Below are 18,765 nucleotides of genomic sequence, written 5' to 3'. Positions count from 1 at the left end.
CTACTCATAGTCTACTTCTACTTCAGAAGTCTACTGATTACAAAACATTGACAACCAGTTCTGTGGCCTTCGGGTCCACTTCAAAAGGAAGATTGTATCTACACATATTCTCTCAGGTCTTCCAACCAAAACACATTATGGAGAACTGGGAAGTAGAATCAAGGCCCTGAGAAAAACTGCAGTATACTGACACCAAATACCTGGTTTTGTGTGACACCATGCACACAAAAATATCCTCCTCAGATGGCAAAAAATTGAGAGAGAAGGAGCCACAAAACCCTCATTTTCCAAGGGCTCAAACAAAAGAGGGATGCATCACATGGGCCTCCCTCCCACGCCGGCGCGCCAGTGATGTCACCAATCTGCGCCCTAGCCATTGATTTCTGACTGAAGGTGGAGGGCTACGCGTTGGGACCAGCCGGGAAGGTCCGGCGAAGGCTTGGGCTCACGAGTGGGCAGCGTCCGAGGAAGTCGCGCGCGGGTAAGCGGTTCCTCGTCGCACACGGGCCGCCGCCTCCGCAGCCTGCAGCGCTGGAAAAGGAGAGGCGGGGAGCGGTGGTGGAGGCGGCGGGCGCGGCGGGGCTGCGCGGATGCTCGGGCGCTCCGGCGGGCGGGAGGAGCTGGGTACCCGCGGCCCTCCCGCCGAGAACGCCCTTCCCCGCAGAGGCGCGGCCCCGGAACCTGGCCCCGGGAGCCAACCCCGCGCCCTGGCGTGGTTGGCACGGAGCCACGGAGGTGCCCGCCGTGGGTTCCCACGCGGGGTCGCGGGCACGGCGCTCAGCCTTGGGCTGGCCCTGAAGCAGGAGGCCTTGTTGCGTCACCTGCCTTTCCTTGGTCTGTTTGGCTCGGTTCTTGGGCCCTGCAAGAGGGTGAGGCGTTCAGCGTCGGTCTCCGAGGCCGGGGAAACTCGGCGGTGGGCTTTCGAACGCGTAGGGGAAGAGGGCAAGCGTGCAGTCAGCCGAGGGCGCTGTGTCTAAACGGCTGCAGGAGGACACCGACACACTGGCACACTGAGGCCTCCGACGCTGGTTGCAGGAGAGGGAGGACAGGTTGCTAGAGCAGGTCATTAGGGACGGAGAATGCAGGAACGTCCAATTGTGGCAGCTGAATGACGATGCCAACTTAATTTCTCTAGAAAAGAGGTCTTGTTCCCATCGTTTTAAAGACCCTGCCGTGTTATTTACAGTTGAATGCTTGCTGTATGGGAGGCAGCGAAGGACACTGGGGCGGCATAAACGGTAGAATCAGGTCCTCTGTTTCTCAGCAGGGTGACACTGTTCACCTGTCTTCTTGGGCTTATCTAGAGAAAGAAGATAATTATGCCTCCCTTGACGGGCTGTTAGAATTTAAAGTGGCTAGCGATGATTAGGGGCTGACACGCAGGCATTTGTATTGCTGCTGCTGCTTCTCATCCGTGGTGTAGCTTCAGAGGCGGGAGAGATTTGTGCTATTTTGGGTATCTGCTATCCTGCCGCTGTTTCCCTGCTGTAGACTGCCTAAAATTCTAGAGCCGAAACGAGATTAAGACTTCAATTTATTGTACTAATTACACCTTCTCCTTTTTTGAACGTTTTGCTCCTATGATACTGTGTCAGGGACTTCACATACACTAATTTATTTAACCCTGCCGACAACCTAGTGCTGTAAGTACTGGTCCCATTTTACAGATGGCACAAGGTAAGTCTTGGCCAGGGTCCTAATACTGTCGCAGAGCTGGAGCTTGAAGCTAAACCATCGGGCTATGTATGTGGTTTGGGTCTTAATCTTTCTCAGTGACTAGGGTCCTGGCAACATGAAGGTATGGGCAGTGGGGAATGGGACATCATTCAACAATATTGTTGAAATGATTTGTTGTCTCTTATTTTATATCTTACCTTGTATTGTTCGGCTGTGAGCCAAGATTTAGCTTTTTTGTTGGGAGTGGAGGGGAAGGTGCCTGGGCTTGCTTGGGCTTACATAGAACACTGGAGTCCTGGGCAGACAGTGGGTATCTGATGATTGCTTGTAGGAAGAAGAAGAACCCCCCCCCCAAAAGGGACTGTTACTCTCCCCAGCAGGAGACCAATGCTTCCCCTTAAGCATTTTCCCCCTTAAGCTGCTATTTTTATACTTAACACACTGTCACCCAGCATCTTACTGATTCATAGACTTCAAAGATGTGAAACTCCCTTCTAGACCAAGGTTGGCATTATTATCTCTGACAAACTGATTAGAGTTTGGAAGTTCACAAACAGCAGAATCTGAGCTTTGGGGCTTTTGCAGTGATCTCTTGAGCTATAGCAATTTGCTTTGCTGTGACATCTGGTAGACTTGACCTTACTGGGTGGGTACAGCTACTTGAAAACTTTTGCGTTTTCTCGAAAGCACCAGAGGACTGTTTGGCATCCAGGTTAAGAAGTTTGAAATAGTAAGTTTTTCTAAAATGTACGTGTTTAGGAAAGACCTGTGACTGATACTATGTCCCTCTGCATCAGCTCCTGCCTCCAGGTTCCTGCTTGAGTTCCTGCCCTGACTTCCTTCAGTGATGAACTGTGATGTAGAAATGTAAGCCAAATAAACCCTTTCCTCCCCAAGGAGCTTTTGGTCGTAGGGTTGCATCACAGCAATAGTGACCCTAACTAAGACAGATGCGCACCAATGTGGGAATGGAATTAGCTTTAAATTATTCTTGGAGCTTTTTATTGATAGTTTTGAGGTACTGGGGATTGGGCCTGGGCACTCACTCCATCACTGACCCGTGTCCCTTGCCTCTTTACTTTTTCGCCTAAGAAAGGGTCTCTGATTTGCTCCTGCTGGCCTTGAATTCACAATCTTCTTGCCTTAGCCCTCTTGAGTAGCTGGGATCACAGGCCCATGCTACAAAGTCCAGCTTTCTTTATGTTTTAAAGCAGCTACTGTGTGCCACTCTGTCTCTATAGTTCTATGTAGTAGGCTATTGGGCTTATATAACTCATCCATTTTAGACTGTCGTTTAGGCACACATCCCTTTGTTCCTGAACCCAAGCATCTCAAATGACTTTTGCAAACTTTCCCCAATGCCTGAAATCTGCCTCCTTTCACTAGCGTTCTCAGGTGCTGGGAGAGACCTTTGACCCTGCCCTCCGTTGCCTTCTGTACCCTTCCTTACACAGAAAGTGAAGTTCTCTCCCTGAAAGAGAACATATTATTCTAGCTACAAATTTCAGGAGCTTGATGTAAGCTCCTTAAGTAAAAGATTTCTCTCCTTAATTGCTTCAGTAGGAAGTCCAAAGGAGAGCTTCAGGCACGGCTAGCTCTTGGGGCTGAATTGATGTCATAAAGACCCTCTGGGTCCTGTCTTTCTCTGCACCTTTTTAGTTTATTGTTTCTCTTTGTTTTCCTATACACTAAAACAGCTTGAGACTGCTGACTGCCCTAAGTCATGATTTGTGGCTGGCTGTCTTCTAGCATGGCAAACTACTCAGTGTGATGGGAGGGGAGGGGTTCTGCGGCTGGACAGGCTATCTCTTGTGATGGCAATGCACCCTGATATTCTGTAACCGTGGAGGAGGTAGAAACAGCAGGTGTCTGCCCTGGCCACCACTTGTTTACAGGTCTATTCTCCTCTTGTACTTTAACAACCTTCTACAAGAGCCATTGACCCAGAAGGAATGTGTCTGGTTTTGTTCCTCACCGCAAAATGGTTTTCACAGAGATAACAGCTGTCCGGTGCTTCTCAGTCAGCATATGCCTTCACACCTGCTCTTGGCCTCCTGACCGATCCTCTGCTTGGTCTCAGAAGGTGTCCTTCAGTGGATCAGGCTGCTCTTCCCTGGGATAGTTAACTTAAACTGTCAACTTAACCTGGAGTCAACTGGGAAGAGAGTCTCAGTGAGGTGCTGTCTACTTTGGGTTGGCCTTTGATGTTGGAGGGGGACTGTCTTAATTAAGCCTGTTCACATAGGAAGACCCAGCCTGCTGTGGGCAGCACCATTCCTAAGGCAGGGGTTTTAATAAGAATGGAGAAATCTGGCTGAAGTCAAGCAAGGGAGTGCATGCATTCACCCGCTCTGACTGACTGTGGACGTAGTGACTAGCTGATTGACGTTCCTGCCTTTGCCTTTCCCAGGATGATGGTCTGTGTTCTAGACTTTTAAGCTGTAGTAAGCCTCCCCTGTGTGGCTTTAGCTCAAGGTGTTTTATCACAGAAGAAGTGAGGCTTGAACACAACAGGTTATATTTTTTGGTTTGTTTTGGTTTTTGTTTGTTTTCCAAGGCAGGGTTTCTCTGCATACCCCGGGCTGTCCTGGAACTCATGCTGTAGACCAGGCTGTAGATCAGACTCAAAGATCTGCCTGCCTCTGCCTCCCAAGTGCTGGGACCAAAAGTGTGTACCACCACCACCCAGCTTGTTCTTATTTTTTGAGGCAGGGTCTTAAAATGAAGCACAAGCTACCCTGGGATTATACAGATTCCCTGTCTTAATCTCCTGATTGCTGGGATTACATGTGCACCGCTGTGCCCCATGCTCCCTCTTCTTGGGAGCTGTCTGCTTTCTTCACTGTTCTGTGGACGGAACACTGAAGAAGGTGGTTGTGCCTTACATCTCCCCCATTTTAGCATTGTCTGCTTGTAGACTGAAAACCTATGTTTTCATCTTTGTTTGTTTTCACTCTTCTCTAGTGAAAGCAGGGGATGGAGCTTCTTGTGAGGTAGGCTAGCATCTAACAGGACTAGCATCTAGCAGGTACCCGGGGAACGTTTAGTAAATAACATGATGAGAGAAATGCTGCCATGTTAGTGAGGTGCCGGTGTGCTGGACAGACCATCTTACTATAAAGTTCTGAATCGCCATTCCTGCCAGGCATCTTGGGAAGGCAGACCCCTGCCCATGCCGAGGTTTGTCCTGCAGACAGCAGGTCTATGAAAAAGCCATCTGGGAATCCTTTCCTGTGAGGTAGCCTTTCAGAACATTACTGATCTGTTTGAGAAAGAGTCTGTCTCACCATGTTGCCCAGGCTGGCCTTGAACTCAAGTAATTCTCCTGCCTCAGCCTCTCAACTTACTGGGACCACAGATTGCATTACCTCCCCTGGCTCCTTGCTGTACTTTGATAGGGTGTGCTACGGTTTTGTTTCTATCTGGAGGTCTTTTTCCCTCCTTGGGATATTAAATTTTAAATATTTCCTCTAGTACCTAAAATATGCCAGGCACTGTTATAGCCCCTGAATTAAAAATAAATAAATACATTATACCAACTTACTCTCAAACTACATCAAATTCTCAGACTGGGCTTTAGGGGTCAATGTTGTGAACTTGAAAGTGTCTTGTCTTTTTAAATACCAAAACACCCAGGAAAACGTTTTCAAAGAAAAAAAGAGGAAAGAAATATCTCCATTAGAAAAATTATAGATTAGGGGCTAGAGAGATGACTCAGCAGTTCAGAGTGCTACTGATTTTCCTGAGGACCCAGGTTGAAGTCCCACCACCCACAGGGCAGCTCACAATCTTCTGTAAATCTAGTTCCAGGGGATCTGATGCTCTCTTCTGACCCCTCTGCAGGCCCCGTATGCTCATGGTGCACATACATGCATGTGCAGGCAAGACACTCACATAAGAGAAAAACAACAAAGGAACTTCATCTAGTTCGCATGTACTTCCAGGAGCAGCCTGCTGTGTCTCTCCCACCCCCTGGGGTCTTTACACTCAGCTAGCAGTGGATACCATCAGGAAGGTGTTGCTTTTCACCTAACTGTAAGCTGAAAGGGAAGATTGCACCTAACCTTTTATACAGCCACCCTCAAGGGGTCCTAGCTACACGATTGCTCTCTCCAGGGTTGTGTGTCAGAGCCCAGTGCGAGGCAAGTTGAACTTTCCTCGGGGCCTGCCCAAACATTTAACTTTCACACTTCAGGTCTCTGGAGCTCACAGCCATCTTCCTAGTTTTATGCTCTTGACCACAAACCATCTCCGCAATAACAGCACAACTGTGGGAAATGCCTTTTTCCTTTAATTGTAGAAAGAGCAAGTCTGGTCCTGAGCACAGGGCTGCAACCCTAGCTACTAGGACTGCCTGCCTGGGCAACCTAGCAAGACCTTAACCTTTAAATAAAACAAAGAAAAGAAAGGAAGCATGGGGGTGAGGTGGGCTTAGGGATATAGCTCTGTGGCACAGGCACTAGCTTAGCATGTAGGAGCCTTAGGTTCATTCTCAACACTGAAAAAGAAAGACAAGGGTGGGGGTGCTTCTCATACATGAGGAAAGAGGATTACCACTTAACCAGGCACTGCCTCCAGATGTCTAATCTCCAACCCCCCAGCCGCAGTTCTCTGCTGAGTGTCATGCCCTAATGTACTTCTTTAAAAGGAATGAGAGGGGAGTGACCTTTACACAGGATTCCTGGGATCAGAAGCCTTTTTTGGATAGTAGGGTTTTAGGGGGAGAAGGGTAGACTTAGGGGATATTTGCATATGCATAATGAAATGTCTTAGAAAATGAGCCAGAGAGTAAACACAAAATATCATTTATCTTTTCATACATGCCTTACACAACAGCCTGAATGCAGTGTCACACAGCAGTTTTTCTAGTTTCATGTGTGAAGCAGGTTCATGGTATAGAATTTTATGCCTATGGTGCATGTCAGAGCTTAAACGGTTTCCAGCTCGAGCATTTGGCTCTCAGATGTTTAGGATGCTCAGCCATACCCGCTCCTCCTGCCTCCACCGGTGTTGAAACACGCCACGCCCTGTGTGGCCTTCTGCCTGCTCTACAGAACCAAGTGTTTACACTAAAAATGGGAAATTTTACGGTTAGTTTTAAAAATATCTGGTTTTAATTTTTATTTCATTATTATTAAGTGAAGTTTTTTCCATATCCAGTCAACTACCTTTTTTATATTCAAAATTCTTAGTATTTGTCTATTTGTTGTGCTTAAGTGAGTTTAAAAAATAAACTGCATAGCTCCTCTACAGCAGCGGTTCTCAACCTATGAGTCGCAACCCCTTTGGTAACTCTGTCTCCAAAACTATTTACATTATGATTCACAACGGTAGCAAAATTACAGTTATGACATAGCAATGAAAATGACTTTGTAGTTGGGGGTCACCACAACACAAGGAACTACTGTATTAAAGGTCACAGCGTTGGGAAAGTTGAGAACCACTGCTATAAAAGTATGAGTGTATTTGTTACAAAAGGAAGAAAATAGGCTGATTTGCTGTGGACTCCATCTGGTTTGGGCTTTAGTATTAAGCTCACAGGCTCTATTTGGGATTGGGTGTAGCTCCGTAGAGTGATTGCCTACTGTGTGTATAGCCAAGCTCCCACCCCAGCGCCAGGGATTACACTCTTCTTGTTCTTCTGAAGACAGATTTTATCCTTTTGGTTTTTTCTTTGTCTATAAGCTTAAACATGTCCCCCCCTCCCCCTTCATTTTATTTTTAGTTTTTACATAATTTAAAAAAGCAGTTTTGGTTTTATTTCAGGTTTTATAAAGAAATTTGATGAACTTTAAGAAAAAAAACAAACAAGTGCATATGATTCTGCCTGCACTTACCTGTACATTACATGCATGCCTGGTGCCCATGAAGACCAGAGACGGTATTGGGTCTCCCTGGATCTAGAGTTACAGATGGTTGTAGCCACTATGTGTGGTGCTGGGAATTAAATCTGGGTCCTCTGGAAGGAGAGCAGGCAGTGTTCTCAATCACTGAGCCGTTTCTCAGCCCTTATCTAGTTGATTTTTTAATAAACTTTTACACAAGAGGCTAGAGAAAAGGCTTAGCCCTTGAGAACACTAGTTACTCTTCAGAGGATATGAGTTCAGAAAGCAGCTGTGGTGGTTTGAATATGCTTGGCCCAGGGAGTGGCACTATTAGGTGTGGCCTTGTTGGAGAAAGTGTATCTCTGAGGGTTGGGATGGGCTTTGAGACTTTCCTCCTAGTTTGCTAGAAGTCAGTCTTCTGTTTGCCTTTGGAACAAGATGTTGATCTCTCAGTTCCTCCTGTGCTGTGCCTGCCTGGGCGCTATCATGCTCCTGCCCTGATGATAATGGGCTGAACCTTTGAACCTGTAAGCCAGCCCCAATCAAATGTCCTTGTAAGAGTTGCCTTGGTCTTGGTGTCTGTTCATAGCAGTAAAAACCTAACTATAAGTAAGACAGCAGCATACATGATGGGCAGCTCACAACCACCTACAATCCAGCTTCAGAAATCCAATGTTCTCTTCCAATCTCTGTAGGCACTGGCAGTCTCTCTGTCTCTCTCTCTCTGTCTCTCTCTGTCTCTGTCTCTCTCTCTCTCTGTCTCTGTCTCTCTCTCTCTCTCTCTCTCTCTCTCTGTGTGTGTGTGTGTGTGTGTGTGTGTGTGTGTGTGTGATACACATGCCCAATTAGAAATAAATTACTTGCAGCCAGGTGGTAGTGGCGCATGCCTGTAATCCCAGCACTTGGGAGGCAGAGGCAGACGGATTTCTGAGTTTGAGGCCAGCCTAGTCTACAGAGTGAGTTCCAGAACAGCCAGGACTACACAGAGAAACCCTGTCTCGAAAAAAATCAAATAAAAAAAAAAAACAACCAAAAAACAAAAAAAGAAATTACTTTTTAAGAATATTAACTGAGGGTCTGTGCTTTGCTTCAACTATGCTGTTAGTGCTATATTGTGAAACTGCTCTTCAATACAGATGCTCCTGGCTTATGCTGGGCTGGCTTGTGTGCCTTTTCAACTTCATTATGTATGCAAAGAGCATACACATCAATAGGAACCTATTTCACAGTTTGATCTTTCCCCAGCTATGTACAGTTCCATACTCTGGGATTACCCAGTCACACTGTCCAAGGGACACAAAGGGCTTTTCACAGCTATGCTGGCTGCATAACACATGCACCCCCCTTTTAGTCAGTGATGGATGTACTGGGATATAGCCCTACTGAAAGTCAAGGGTCATTCATACAGTGCATTATTTTAGTATTCTTAGCATATCGGCAATTGTTGCAAGAAGTTCTGTTTATGTGTTTACTTGGGCGCTGGTTTAAAGCACAGCCTATTTGTGTGTAGGCGCCTCTGCCCATTCCTTCTCACATGCTCTTAAAACTATTCTGAGATGGTGTATAGGCTTGGATGTACAGATTTTATGTGACTCATCCTGTATTGGAACAGAAAATAAACGCGTTTAATTAGTAGCTAAATCAAGAAATAAGACATTTCTACTAGAAAATCACCTAAGCCTATTTCTAGTCACTACTCCTGAATACAACTGTAGTTCTCATGTCCTTCACAATTCCTTCTAAAGTCCCATGTCATTGGAATTGTGGAGTGTAATTTTTAGTATTTCTGGCTTTTGTTTGCTTCTTGTTTTGTTTTGTTTTGAGATAGTCTGACATAGCCCAGAGTGACATTGGATTTGTTATATAGCTGAGGATGGCCTTGAACATCTGACTCTCCTGTCTCATCTCCGAGGTGGTGGGATTATATGGGCATTTTTCTACCACACCCAGCTTACATTATTTATTTGGTATGTGTATGTGGTGTGTGTGTGTGTGTATATATGTATATATATATATGCATGCACATGGATGCTTTATGGTGCTTTGATCCCAGCACATAGGAAGCGAGGCAGGTGGATCTCTATGAATTCAAAGCCAGCCTGGTCTACATAGTGAGCTCCTGTCTCAAAGTTTAGAAACTATAGGGACAGGGTTGTTCAGTAGGTAAAATGCTTGCAAAGGGCCTTGGTGCATGGCGGGGATTGGAGCTGTTGGACACGGAGGGTCTGCCTCCATTTCTCTCCATCTTGTTCTCTGAGCCAGGGTTCCTCATCTAGCCTGGAGCTCACCAATTCAGCTGGCTGGTGAGCACCAGGGGTCCCCATCTCTCCCCCCAGTGCTGGGATTACAGATGCACACTGCTGTCTGTGTCTAGCTGTGGATCCAAATTAAGGTCGTTACACTTGTGTGACAGGGGCATTACCAACTAGTGATCTTCAGTGTTCCCTCGAATAGCCCTGATGTTTCTGCTCAGCACTGGAAGGGCATTTGGGTAGCTACAGTTGGGGCTATGAAGAAAAAGGTCTAAGGCTGGGCATTGTGGTGCTTTATCCCAGCACTTGGGAGGCAGATGCAAGTGGATCGCTAAGAGTCCAGCCAGGTCTACAGAGTGAACTCCTGTCTCAGAATAAAATAACATAAAGTTTAGGGACTGGGGGGTGTGTTCAGTAGGCAAAAGGTTTGCAAAGGGCCTTAGTTTGGTCCTCACAACCCAAGTTTAAAACACCAGAACAGAATAAGTAAACAAAAACCCCATGCCAGCATAGTAGTGTACACTTGTAATCCCAGCCTTGGGAGACGGAGCAGGAGGATCCCAGTGGCATGACGGCCAGGCAGCCCCACTTAATTAGTAAGCTTCAGGCCAGTGAGAGACCCTTCTCTTAAAGAAGATGGGCTGTGTTCCTAAAGTTGTTCTCTGGCCTTCACACACACTCCCTACACATGTAAACATTTGTATACGTGTGTACACTGAAAACAATAAAGGTTGTAAACACATACACACAGTGGTGAAAAAAATTTTCATCTTAAGACATTTTTAAGGATATAATTCAAGAGTATATAGGCATGTGTGACCAGCTTTCCAGGTTGATTATCAGCTGAATCATTGATTGCATTGTTTAGTTAGTTCGATGATTCAGTGATATAATCACCTTATAATTATCATGAACTGAAATTGCACACACACTTAAGGCATTTAATACAATGTCCAGTTGCTATGCAAAGCAGTTGGGTTTGTCAGTTTAACTTTAGAAGATAGGTCCTTGAGTGTTCTTTTTTGTTGTTGTTAAGTTTTATTATATATTTATATTATATATAATATATAATATATTTTATTTTATATATAATATATGTTTATATATAAAATATATTTTATATATAAATCTTATATATAAAATATATAATATATTATATATTTTATTATATATATATATATATATATATATATATGTGGGGGGGGTGTGGGGGTGTTTTGTCTGAATGTATATCTGTGTCTTAGGGTTTCCATTGCTGTGCAGAGATACCATGACCAAGGCAAATCTTATAAGGACAACATTTAATTGGGGCTGACTTACAGGTTCAGAGATTCAGTCCTTTATTATCAAGGCAGGAACATGGCAGTGTCCAGGTACGCATGGTGCAGGAGGAGCTGAGAGGTCTCCATCTTGTTCTGAAGGCAAACAGGAGAAGACTGGCTTCCAGGCAGCTAGGACTAGGGCAAGGTTCTTAAAGCTCACACCCACACTGATACACTTTCTCCAAAGAGGCCACACCTCCTAATAGTGCCACTCCCAGGCCAAGCATATTCAAACCACTACAATCTACCTGGCACCCCTGGAGGCTAGAGGAGGGCTGGGATCTGAACTCAGGTCTCCTGCAAGAGCAACAGGTGCTCCTAACTGCTGAGCCATCTCTCTAGCCCCTCCTCCTCTCCTACTCCCTCTCCCACATGTCCTTGTGCATCAACTCGTTGTGTAACTGTAGCTAGACTGCAACTCACTATGGAGACCAAGCTGGCCTCAAATTCAGAGATCTGCACTTCATCCTGAGTGCTGGGTTTAATGGCCAGAATCATCAGACCTGGCTATTTTGTTTTTGTTTGTTTACTTGTTTATTTTGCAACAGGGTCTTACTAATAAGCCATCAAGATGGAAGGTGGGCCAAGACAAAAGTATATAATGTGGCAGACATTGTTTTGGGCCTAAACCTTTATCCTAAGATTAATGGATAATCTTCAAAAGGCAGCAGTAACCCAATCAGATTTGAGAACACTTTGGAGGAAGCCAGGATATGTTCCAGAACAAATGAGATTGTGAAAGTACCCAAGGAGTCCCCAAACCAGTATTAAGTATTCTCAGTTTTGTTTTGTTTTGTTTTGTTTTGTTTTGTTTTGTTTTGTTTTGTTTTTGACAGAGCTTACTGTGTAGCTCAGCCTGGCCTTAAACCATTGGCTCTCTCCGTGTAGAGAGCCTCCTGTCTCTACCTCTTGAGTGCTGGCATTACAGGTGTTGACACTTTACACAGGGCATGGCAGTTGCTTGGAGTATGTATTAGAACACTGAGCATGTGCACTTTGCCAGCAAGGCCTATGTACCCCAAACTGCCATAGCAAATCCTGCAGACATGTGACTCAGCACTGCAGGTGCTTCTCTCTACTCTGAAGGCTGCTGGGTGAAAGTGTGGGCGGGGCTGAGCTGCCTCTGTAGGGGAAGAGCCTGGCCTTGCTTGTTCCTAGTGGCCACTGGCATTGCTGGGCTTGGGGCTGCATCACTGTTGTCTTTGATGTCAGCATCCTGATCACTGTCCTCCAACTTCAGAGGACCTTCTTCTCTGTGTGTAGATGGAGATTTCTGTGAACTTGTCAATAGTGAAAAAGTGACATTTTAAAACGATGGTGGCACACACCTGTAATCCCAGTACTTAGATGCTGAGACCAGAGGGTCTTGAGCAACACAGTGGAATCCTATTTCAAAGAAAATAAAGAAAAGAGGGAGTTAGGATGGCAGAGCCCCTGTAGGGAAGACTGTGGAAGACTGTTGTCAGCCAGCAAGGACTCTCAAAGGCCAGCAGTAGTGAGTAGCTGGCCCTCCCCACCCCAGCGTCTGCCTCAGTCTCTGCTCTAGGACAGTAAGAGACAGCCTCACACTTACCTTTAACTTCTATTAGGAAGATGGAATAAAAACTGCTCAATTAAGAACAGGGAGAAACAGGCAGAGGCACGCAGATCTCTTGAGTTTGAAGCCAGCTTGGTCTACAGAATGACCTGGTTATCTTCTAACAGGACACTGTTTGAGGATACTACACAGAGACACTGTTTCAAAAAACAAAACGAGGAGAAAAAGTAAATTCCATGTATTGGTTGTTTCTTAAATTGGCTATTTTATGAATTATCCGTCTGGTAAATTGGCTGTTAGTGAAATCCACCTGCTACCCGAGAAACACGACAGCACTCAGGGCCCAGTCTGTTGGTGCTGCCCCCATACAACACGTAGTCCACAAGCTAACGATGGGGCCATTGTCTTGCAGGAGCCAGGACTGAGCAGAGCTCAGGCTGGGACTAGGGGAGAAAAGGTAGGATCAAGTGAACTCACAGGACTCGGCTTGTATAGATGCAGCCTGAGCACCAGACAGGACTAAATGCATAGAGCCATAGGGTTTGTGGAGTTCCATTGTGGGCTGCTCCTAATGCTGTGTGTGAATGCGGAATGGTCTGCACAGGATTGTTAGCCATTGTTTTGGCATTGTCGTTAATACCATAACTTTATTTTGTAACCACTAACCTTACCTGGCACACACATCTTTTCCTTTCATTTACTAGAGAACTGTGACTTCGTAATAAAAGCATGTCCCTTCTGAAGATTTCTGCTTTTGTGGGTACCCAAAACAGTTCTTGCTTTCTAGTAATTTCAAAATTAGAAGCCTTTGGAAGGTAGCAGCAGGATGATAAGGGCTCAGAGTCAGCCTCAGCTGTATATGGAGGAGTTCAAGGTGACCCTGGACTATATGAGACCCTGTCTGAAAAACCAAACCAAACTAAACCAAAAGCTGCTTCTGGCTACTGACATCTATAGAATATTTCTCAGGGTCAATATAGCTGCCTGACACCTCATTGTTCTGTTTCCTGAAAGCCTCCCAGATTATCTGAGCAAGTTAGACTGTTGGGGAAGGCCCTATGAATTTAGAAAGTGAATATTTCAGGGCTGGAGAGATGACTCAGTGGTTAAGAGCACTGACTACTCTTCCAGAGGTCCTGGGTTCAATTCCCACCAACTACATCGTGGCTCACAACATCTATAATGGGAACTGGTACCCTCTTCTGGTGTGTCTGAAGACAGCTACATTGTATTCATATACATAAATAAATCTTTTTTTTTTAATAAATGTTTCAGGGATAGTACGTGTTTTGGTATAAAGGAAAACCCAGTGATAAATATTGAAGAGACTGGGCACGATAGTGCACACCTATATCCTAATACTCAGAAGGTAGGAGTTCAGGGCTAGCCTGGGCTACATGCAAGTTCCTAGGCAGCCAGGGATATATACAGTAAGACCTTGGAACAGAGGAGAGAATGGGAGAAAAAGAACAAAGGCTAATAAATTTGTGCCTAGCAATACCACAGATTATATTTCTTAAAAGCTAGATTATAGGGTGGCATGTATGGCTCAGCGGTAGAGTGTTTGCTTTAGCATAGGCAAGGTCCCTGGGTTCAGTTTCCAGCATTGAAAAAAAGCAATGCCAGAGAGGTCAAGGACACCACAAGAAAACCCATAAAGTCAATTAACCTGCACACATAGAGGCTTCCTGAGGCTGAAACAGCAACCAGAATGCATCTGTGTGATGGACCCGGGCTCCCTACGCTTGGATAATGAAGTTTAGCTTGGTCTTCATGTAAGACCCATAACAGCAGGATCGGGGCTTCGTCTGACTCTGTTGTCTGTTTTTGGAATCCTTTCCCTAACTGGATTGCCTTGTCTAGCCTCAGTAGAAGAAGACTAACCTACTTCAACTTGATATGCCAAGGCAGGTTAATATCCCAGGGAGGCCTCTCTTTTTCTGAGGAGAAAAGGAAAGGAGATGGGGTAGGGGAAGGGGAGAGGGAAGGGCTGGAAGGGCAAGAGGGCAGTGAAGCTTCAATTGGGAAGTGAAGTAAACAAATTAATTAACAAATAAAAATTCTCCAGTATGCCATAAAAAAAGCAAAGATAAGAACTTGAGTGTATTTATATATGTATCCTCTTAAAAATAATGCCCTTGGTTGAAGAGATACTCAACTGTTAACTGTGCAGGCTGCTCTGCCAGAGGACCTAGGTTCAGTTCCTAAGCACCCACATCAGGTGGTTCGCAACTGCCTGAAACTCCAGCTTCCGGAAGGTCCTAGACCTCTGACTTCCAAAAGCACGTGCACTCTACATTTACCTCCCTCAGCACAGACACACATAGTTTAAAACCAATAAAATCTTACTTAGACTGAGTAGATCAGTACTTTCTCTGACCAAACGTCACTAGTTGTCAACGCAGTCCCAGACAGCCATTTCTTTCTCAGTGCTCTGTGGGAGGTGGCTCTGAAGGTGTTGAGCAGGTGCTACTGTACTGTAGAGGCAAATGGTCTAGGTAGACAGTCATCTGTGTTCTGACATCTAACTATTGGAAGTTACAGAGTCAAAAACCTGTTATCTCTTCACAAAGTGAGGTTAAACAACATCTACAACAATCCAGTCAATAATCCTAAACCCAGATAGGTAAAGGCAAGGCTAGGGAGGACTGGAAGCTAAGTTCCTGAAGACGTGTGTGGAACTGGCCACAGTGAAGCCAGGCTTCTGCGAGCGCCGAGGGGGAGGTTGGGATACCTATTTTAGACGTGACTGAGTGATTTGGGTGTGGCTAATGAGTAGCCTCCGAGATGAGTGCATTGCAGGCTGAACTGAAGTTATCTTGGAACCTGGCAGGAGGCTCCCAAGCTTCGAGGGAAGTAAGCTGCTTGTGACATGACTGCCACCTGTTTGTTCCCATGGCCCTCCAGTTGAGGAGAAAGCCTGGAAAGGGTAAACAGCCGCAGGCTGCAGTGGAGCAGAAGGCTGGCTTTCGTTCCTTATGTGTGCCTGTTGGTGTTTTCTGAACGTTTCCATAATAAGCAATAATAAACAGAACAGTGCAGATATCGTTGCTGCCTAGTGAGCCTGGGAGAGTTAAGACAGTTATCGAGGGAGTGAGACCAAGTTTATGAATGAGTCTGTCTGCCTGTCCTTAGTTGCTGAGATCTGACACCAGCAGCGGTTCTTCCAAGGCATAAACTGATCTAGTCGGAAAGTTGTCTCTGCTGAGAGCCCTTCCTTTCTGTGTTTGGTTCACAGAGGACTGAGGGCTGGGAGGACAGTTGCCTGCACCCGTCACCATGAAAGTTCCTCCAGATTCTTCCTGATTATTTAACAGGAAGGCAAGAAAGCAGAGGTAAGACGCCATTCCATGATGTGTATGGAGGGGGCTAGAATAGGGGAGAGTTTGTTCTGTTGCCTTTTAAACCTGTGGGATATAGCATGCATTCATACACATGTATGTAAACATGTAGCCACCACCTAGGTGAAAATCTGCTCTCATTGGCCCCCAGAACATTCCTTCCATTTAGAACGCCTTCACCTTGGACTTGAACCTGGCTTGTGCAGTCCATGACTAAGCTTGGTTTTGCTTGGTTTGGGACAGGAGGTCTTCTTCCGGTATTGCTACATTGTTTCCCATCTGCTACATATGGCTGTAGTTTTTACTTCAATTGCTGTGTATTTGCTTATTTTTGTTTAATTGTTTCCAGTGTTTTGTAGCTTATCCTGCTCTATGCTATATGGTTGAACCATGGGATGTGTTTTCTAAGTAATGACTTCCTGCAGTGACGGAGGCTGCTCTTTCCTGGTACAGCCTATGTGCTAGTTAATGGTGCCTCTCTGTGAGTGGACAAGAGCACCGCACTCACTTGACCTTCTTCACTGAGGTCCCCTGTGGCACCAGATTGAGCTCTTCCTGTCTTGATTGCTTTTCTTTTATTTCCTCCAGTGCTAAGTTCTGGTCTGCAAATTGTTTTACTTATTTGAGTGTGCTGTTGTTCGCTCACCTACGACTGTCTGGGACTCACTGCAGGGCATGTAGGCTAGAACAGCCCTGCCGGGCCGGAGAGGATGTGATTGGGAGTGCCTATTGAGCCATCAGTCTTGCTTAGACTGCTACATGCTAGGACTCCTACTTACAGTGCTGGGTGCTGGCATTGTAGCACACACTAGATGCCCAGACTACTCCTACTTGTACCATGTGCTGGGTGCTGACACTGTGATACAAACACACCAGGTCCCAGATAGAAGTGAATTCCTCTGAAGTCTCAAAAACAAAAAACAAAACAAAACAAAACAAAAAAAACAAAAACAAAAAACCAAGGAAAGGGAGAGGAACATTTTAGGCCAAAGAGCAGAATGCACGAAGGTAAGGAATTTTGTCTACAAAAAGATATGAAGTTTGGGGCAGCCAACAGGGTGGATGAAGGACAGGCTAGTGGGGACAGGACATTGGCCAATGGTCACTCTAGGAAGGTACAGACTTGTAAATCTCGTAAGCAGTGGGGATTAAACACGGAAAAGGAACTTCCTCACAGGGCGGAGAGGGCGCTGTTGGGTGCCAGAGTGAAGCTTTCCAAAATTCCATGAACAAAAATAAGCTCGTCGGTGAAACAAATCGCACCCAAGCTCGCAGATAACTTGTATAGCGCAGAGGAGTGGTGAGGGCTAGCGATGGAGGAGTGGTAAGGAAGGCGGTGGGTGTGAACTAGGGCAGCCTAGCCGTAATGGTGGGCGGGACGCTGCTGCGAGCAAACTCCTCCTCCCGGCCCAACTGTTGGACAGGGAAGCCTTTTCAAGGAAACGAAAGTGAACCCTGGGGAGCCAGCCATCTTACGCCCCAGGTGCGGGCCTTGCCGGCGCTATGTCTCAGGGGTTCAGGGGACCCGCAGGTAAGCTCGCGGGGTCTGCACCTTTGTATCCGGCTTGCGCAGTGTGAGTTACACGGGTCGTGTGCTCCTTCTCAAGCCGAACTGCCAGCCCTCCTGGGGATGTCTCTTCAGTTGGTTTCTGTTGCTTTGAGCGCTCTTCAAGCAGGAGGCGGGTGAGAAGATAGACCTGAGTCTAAGCCAGACAGGACCCAGGCCAGGCCGAGGCAGACACCCTTCCCTCTCTGCTAAGACCCTTGTCACCTCGCTGAGCCGCTATAGCTCAACGTGAGCGACTTTCCTCTCCTTCCTCTTTGCTTTTTCAGCTTCCTGAGAAATTTAAATTATCTGACTAACCGGCAGGGGGGGAAGTCTTTTGCATTCCTTATGGCTAAGAAGGGTGTCTTTCCACAGCTTACAGAACAAGCTTCAGTGGAATTCCACTTAGCACTAGAATGAAACTTGTGATTCTGAACGGAGTAATCCAGAGTCAGGATTTATGGCTGTGTATACAGCACTGACTCTGACAGTCTGGAAAGCCATGGGGATGGGAACTGACCCTTGAGAAGAAGGAGAAACCTTTGGTGGGATAGGACTGTTCTTTCTCTTGATTTGACCATGCTGGTTTGTTTTTGAGACAGTTTCTACTTGTCTTTGTTGCCTTGATTACCCTTGAGCCAACCACCAGTCTTTCCTCCCCAGAGCTGGAATCGCAGGCTTGACCCACCCAGGTTTATCCCTCAAAATTTTAAAAAGATATTTGGGATGTACCCATAGACTCATACTTGACAAACAAATGCTCTACTACTGTGTGTGTGTGTGTGTGTGTGTGTGTGTGTTAAAACTTTTAATTTGGGGCTATGATGGCACATGCCTTTTCATCCCAGGACTCATGAGGCAGAGGCAGGTATATCTCTGAGTTCCAGGCCAGCCAAAGCTGTGTAGTGGGACCTGGTCTCAAACACACAAACAAAGAAAACCTTGCTCCAACAACCAACTTTTGATTTTGCAGATGTGTATGCACACTTGTACCCTTTCTCCGTCAAAGGACAGCCTCGGAGCTGGGCCGTCAGGCTTCCAGGAATTTTTCCTTAGTCCCCTCTACTCTCAAGAGTCCCACAATTACTGATTCTTATACCACACATTTTTTTTTTCCCTTGGGTTCTGGAGATTCAAACTAAGGTCGTTAAGATTATGTGGCAAATGTTTACTCACTGAGTCATCTCCTCATCCCTTAATGGTGTATGTGTGTGTTGTGTTCATATATGTATGTGTGTGTCTGTGTATACATGTATACACTGAGG

General features: G+C 45.9%; 1 protein-coding gene and 1 long non-coding RNA gene across 8 annotated transcripts in view; one reads left to right on the top strand and one right to left on the bottom strand.

Moving 5' to 3' along the window:
- The first annotated feature begins 389 nt into the window (after positions 1–389).
- Adar (adenosine deaminase RNA specific) overlaps positions 390–18,765 on the top strand; it is a 38,771-nt gene continuing 20,395 nt past the window's right edge. For 3 of the 6 annotated variants that reach the window (XM_052179992.1, XM_052179991.1, XM_052179990.1), the window contains exon 1: positions 17,372–17,485. Coding sequence is in view for 2 of the 6 variants with exons in the window: in XM_052179994.1 (XP_052035954.1) it covers positions 17,458–17,485 (28 nt within the window). In the remaining 4 variants the exon portion in view is untranslated. Of the gene's footprint in view, positions 482–17,371; positions 17,486–18,765 lie in introns of those variants that run through there. The other 3 variants (XM_052179994.1, XM_052179993.1, XM_052179995.1) reach the window with 2 other exon arrangements.
- Positions 11,012–17,841, bottom strand: LOC127683092 (uncharacterized). 2 transcript variants are annotated; one of them, XR_007977476.1, is made up of 4 exons: positions 17,507–17,841; positions 12,650–12,810; positions 12,405–12,462; positions 11,012–11,169 (listed from the first exon to the last, which is right to left on the bottom strand). It is a non-coding gene; the product is annotated as an uncharacterized LOC127683092 (long non-coding RNA). The 2 variants fall into 2 exon arrangements; XR_007977475.1 differs by having other exon boundaries at positions 11,012–12,462.

The sequence above is a fragment of the Apodemus sylvaticus genome, chromosome 4 (genome assembly GCF_947179515.1).
Source record: "Apodemus sylvaticus chromosome 4, mApoSyl1.1, whole genome shotgun sequence".
NCBI classification, from domain to species: Eukaryota; Metazoa; Chordata; class Mammalia; order Rodentia; family Muridae; genus Apodemus; species Apodemus sylvaticus.
The sequence above is the reverse complement of the archived record's forward strand: the minus strand, read 5'-3'. Positions and strand labels throughout refer to the sequence as shown.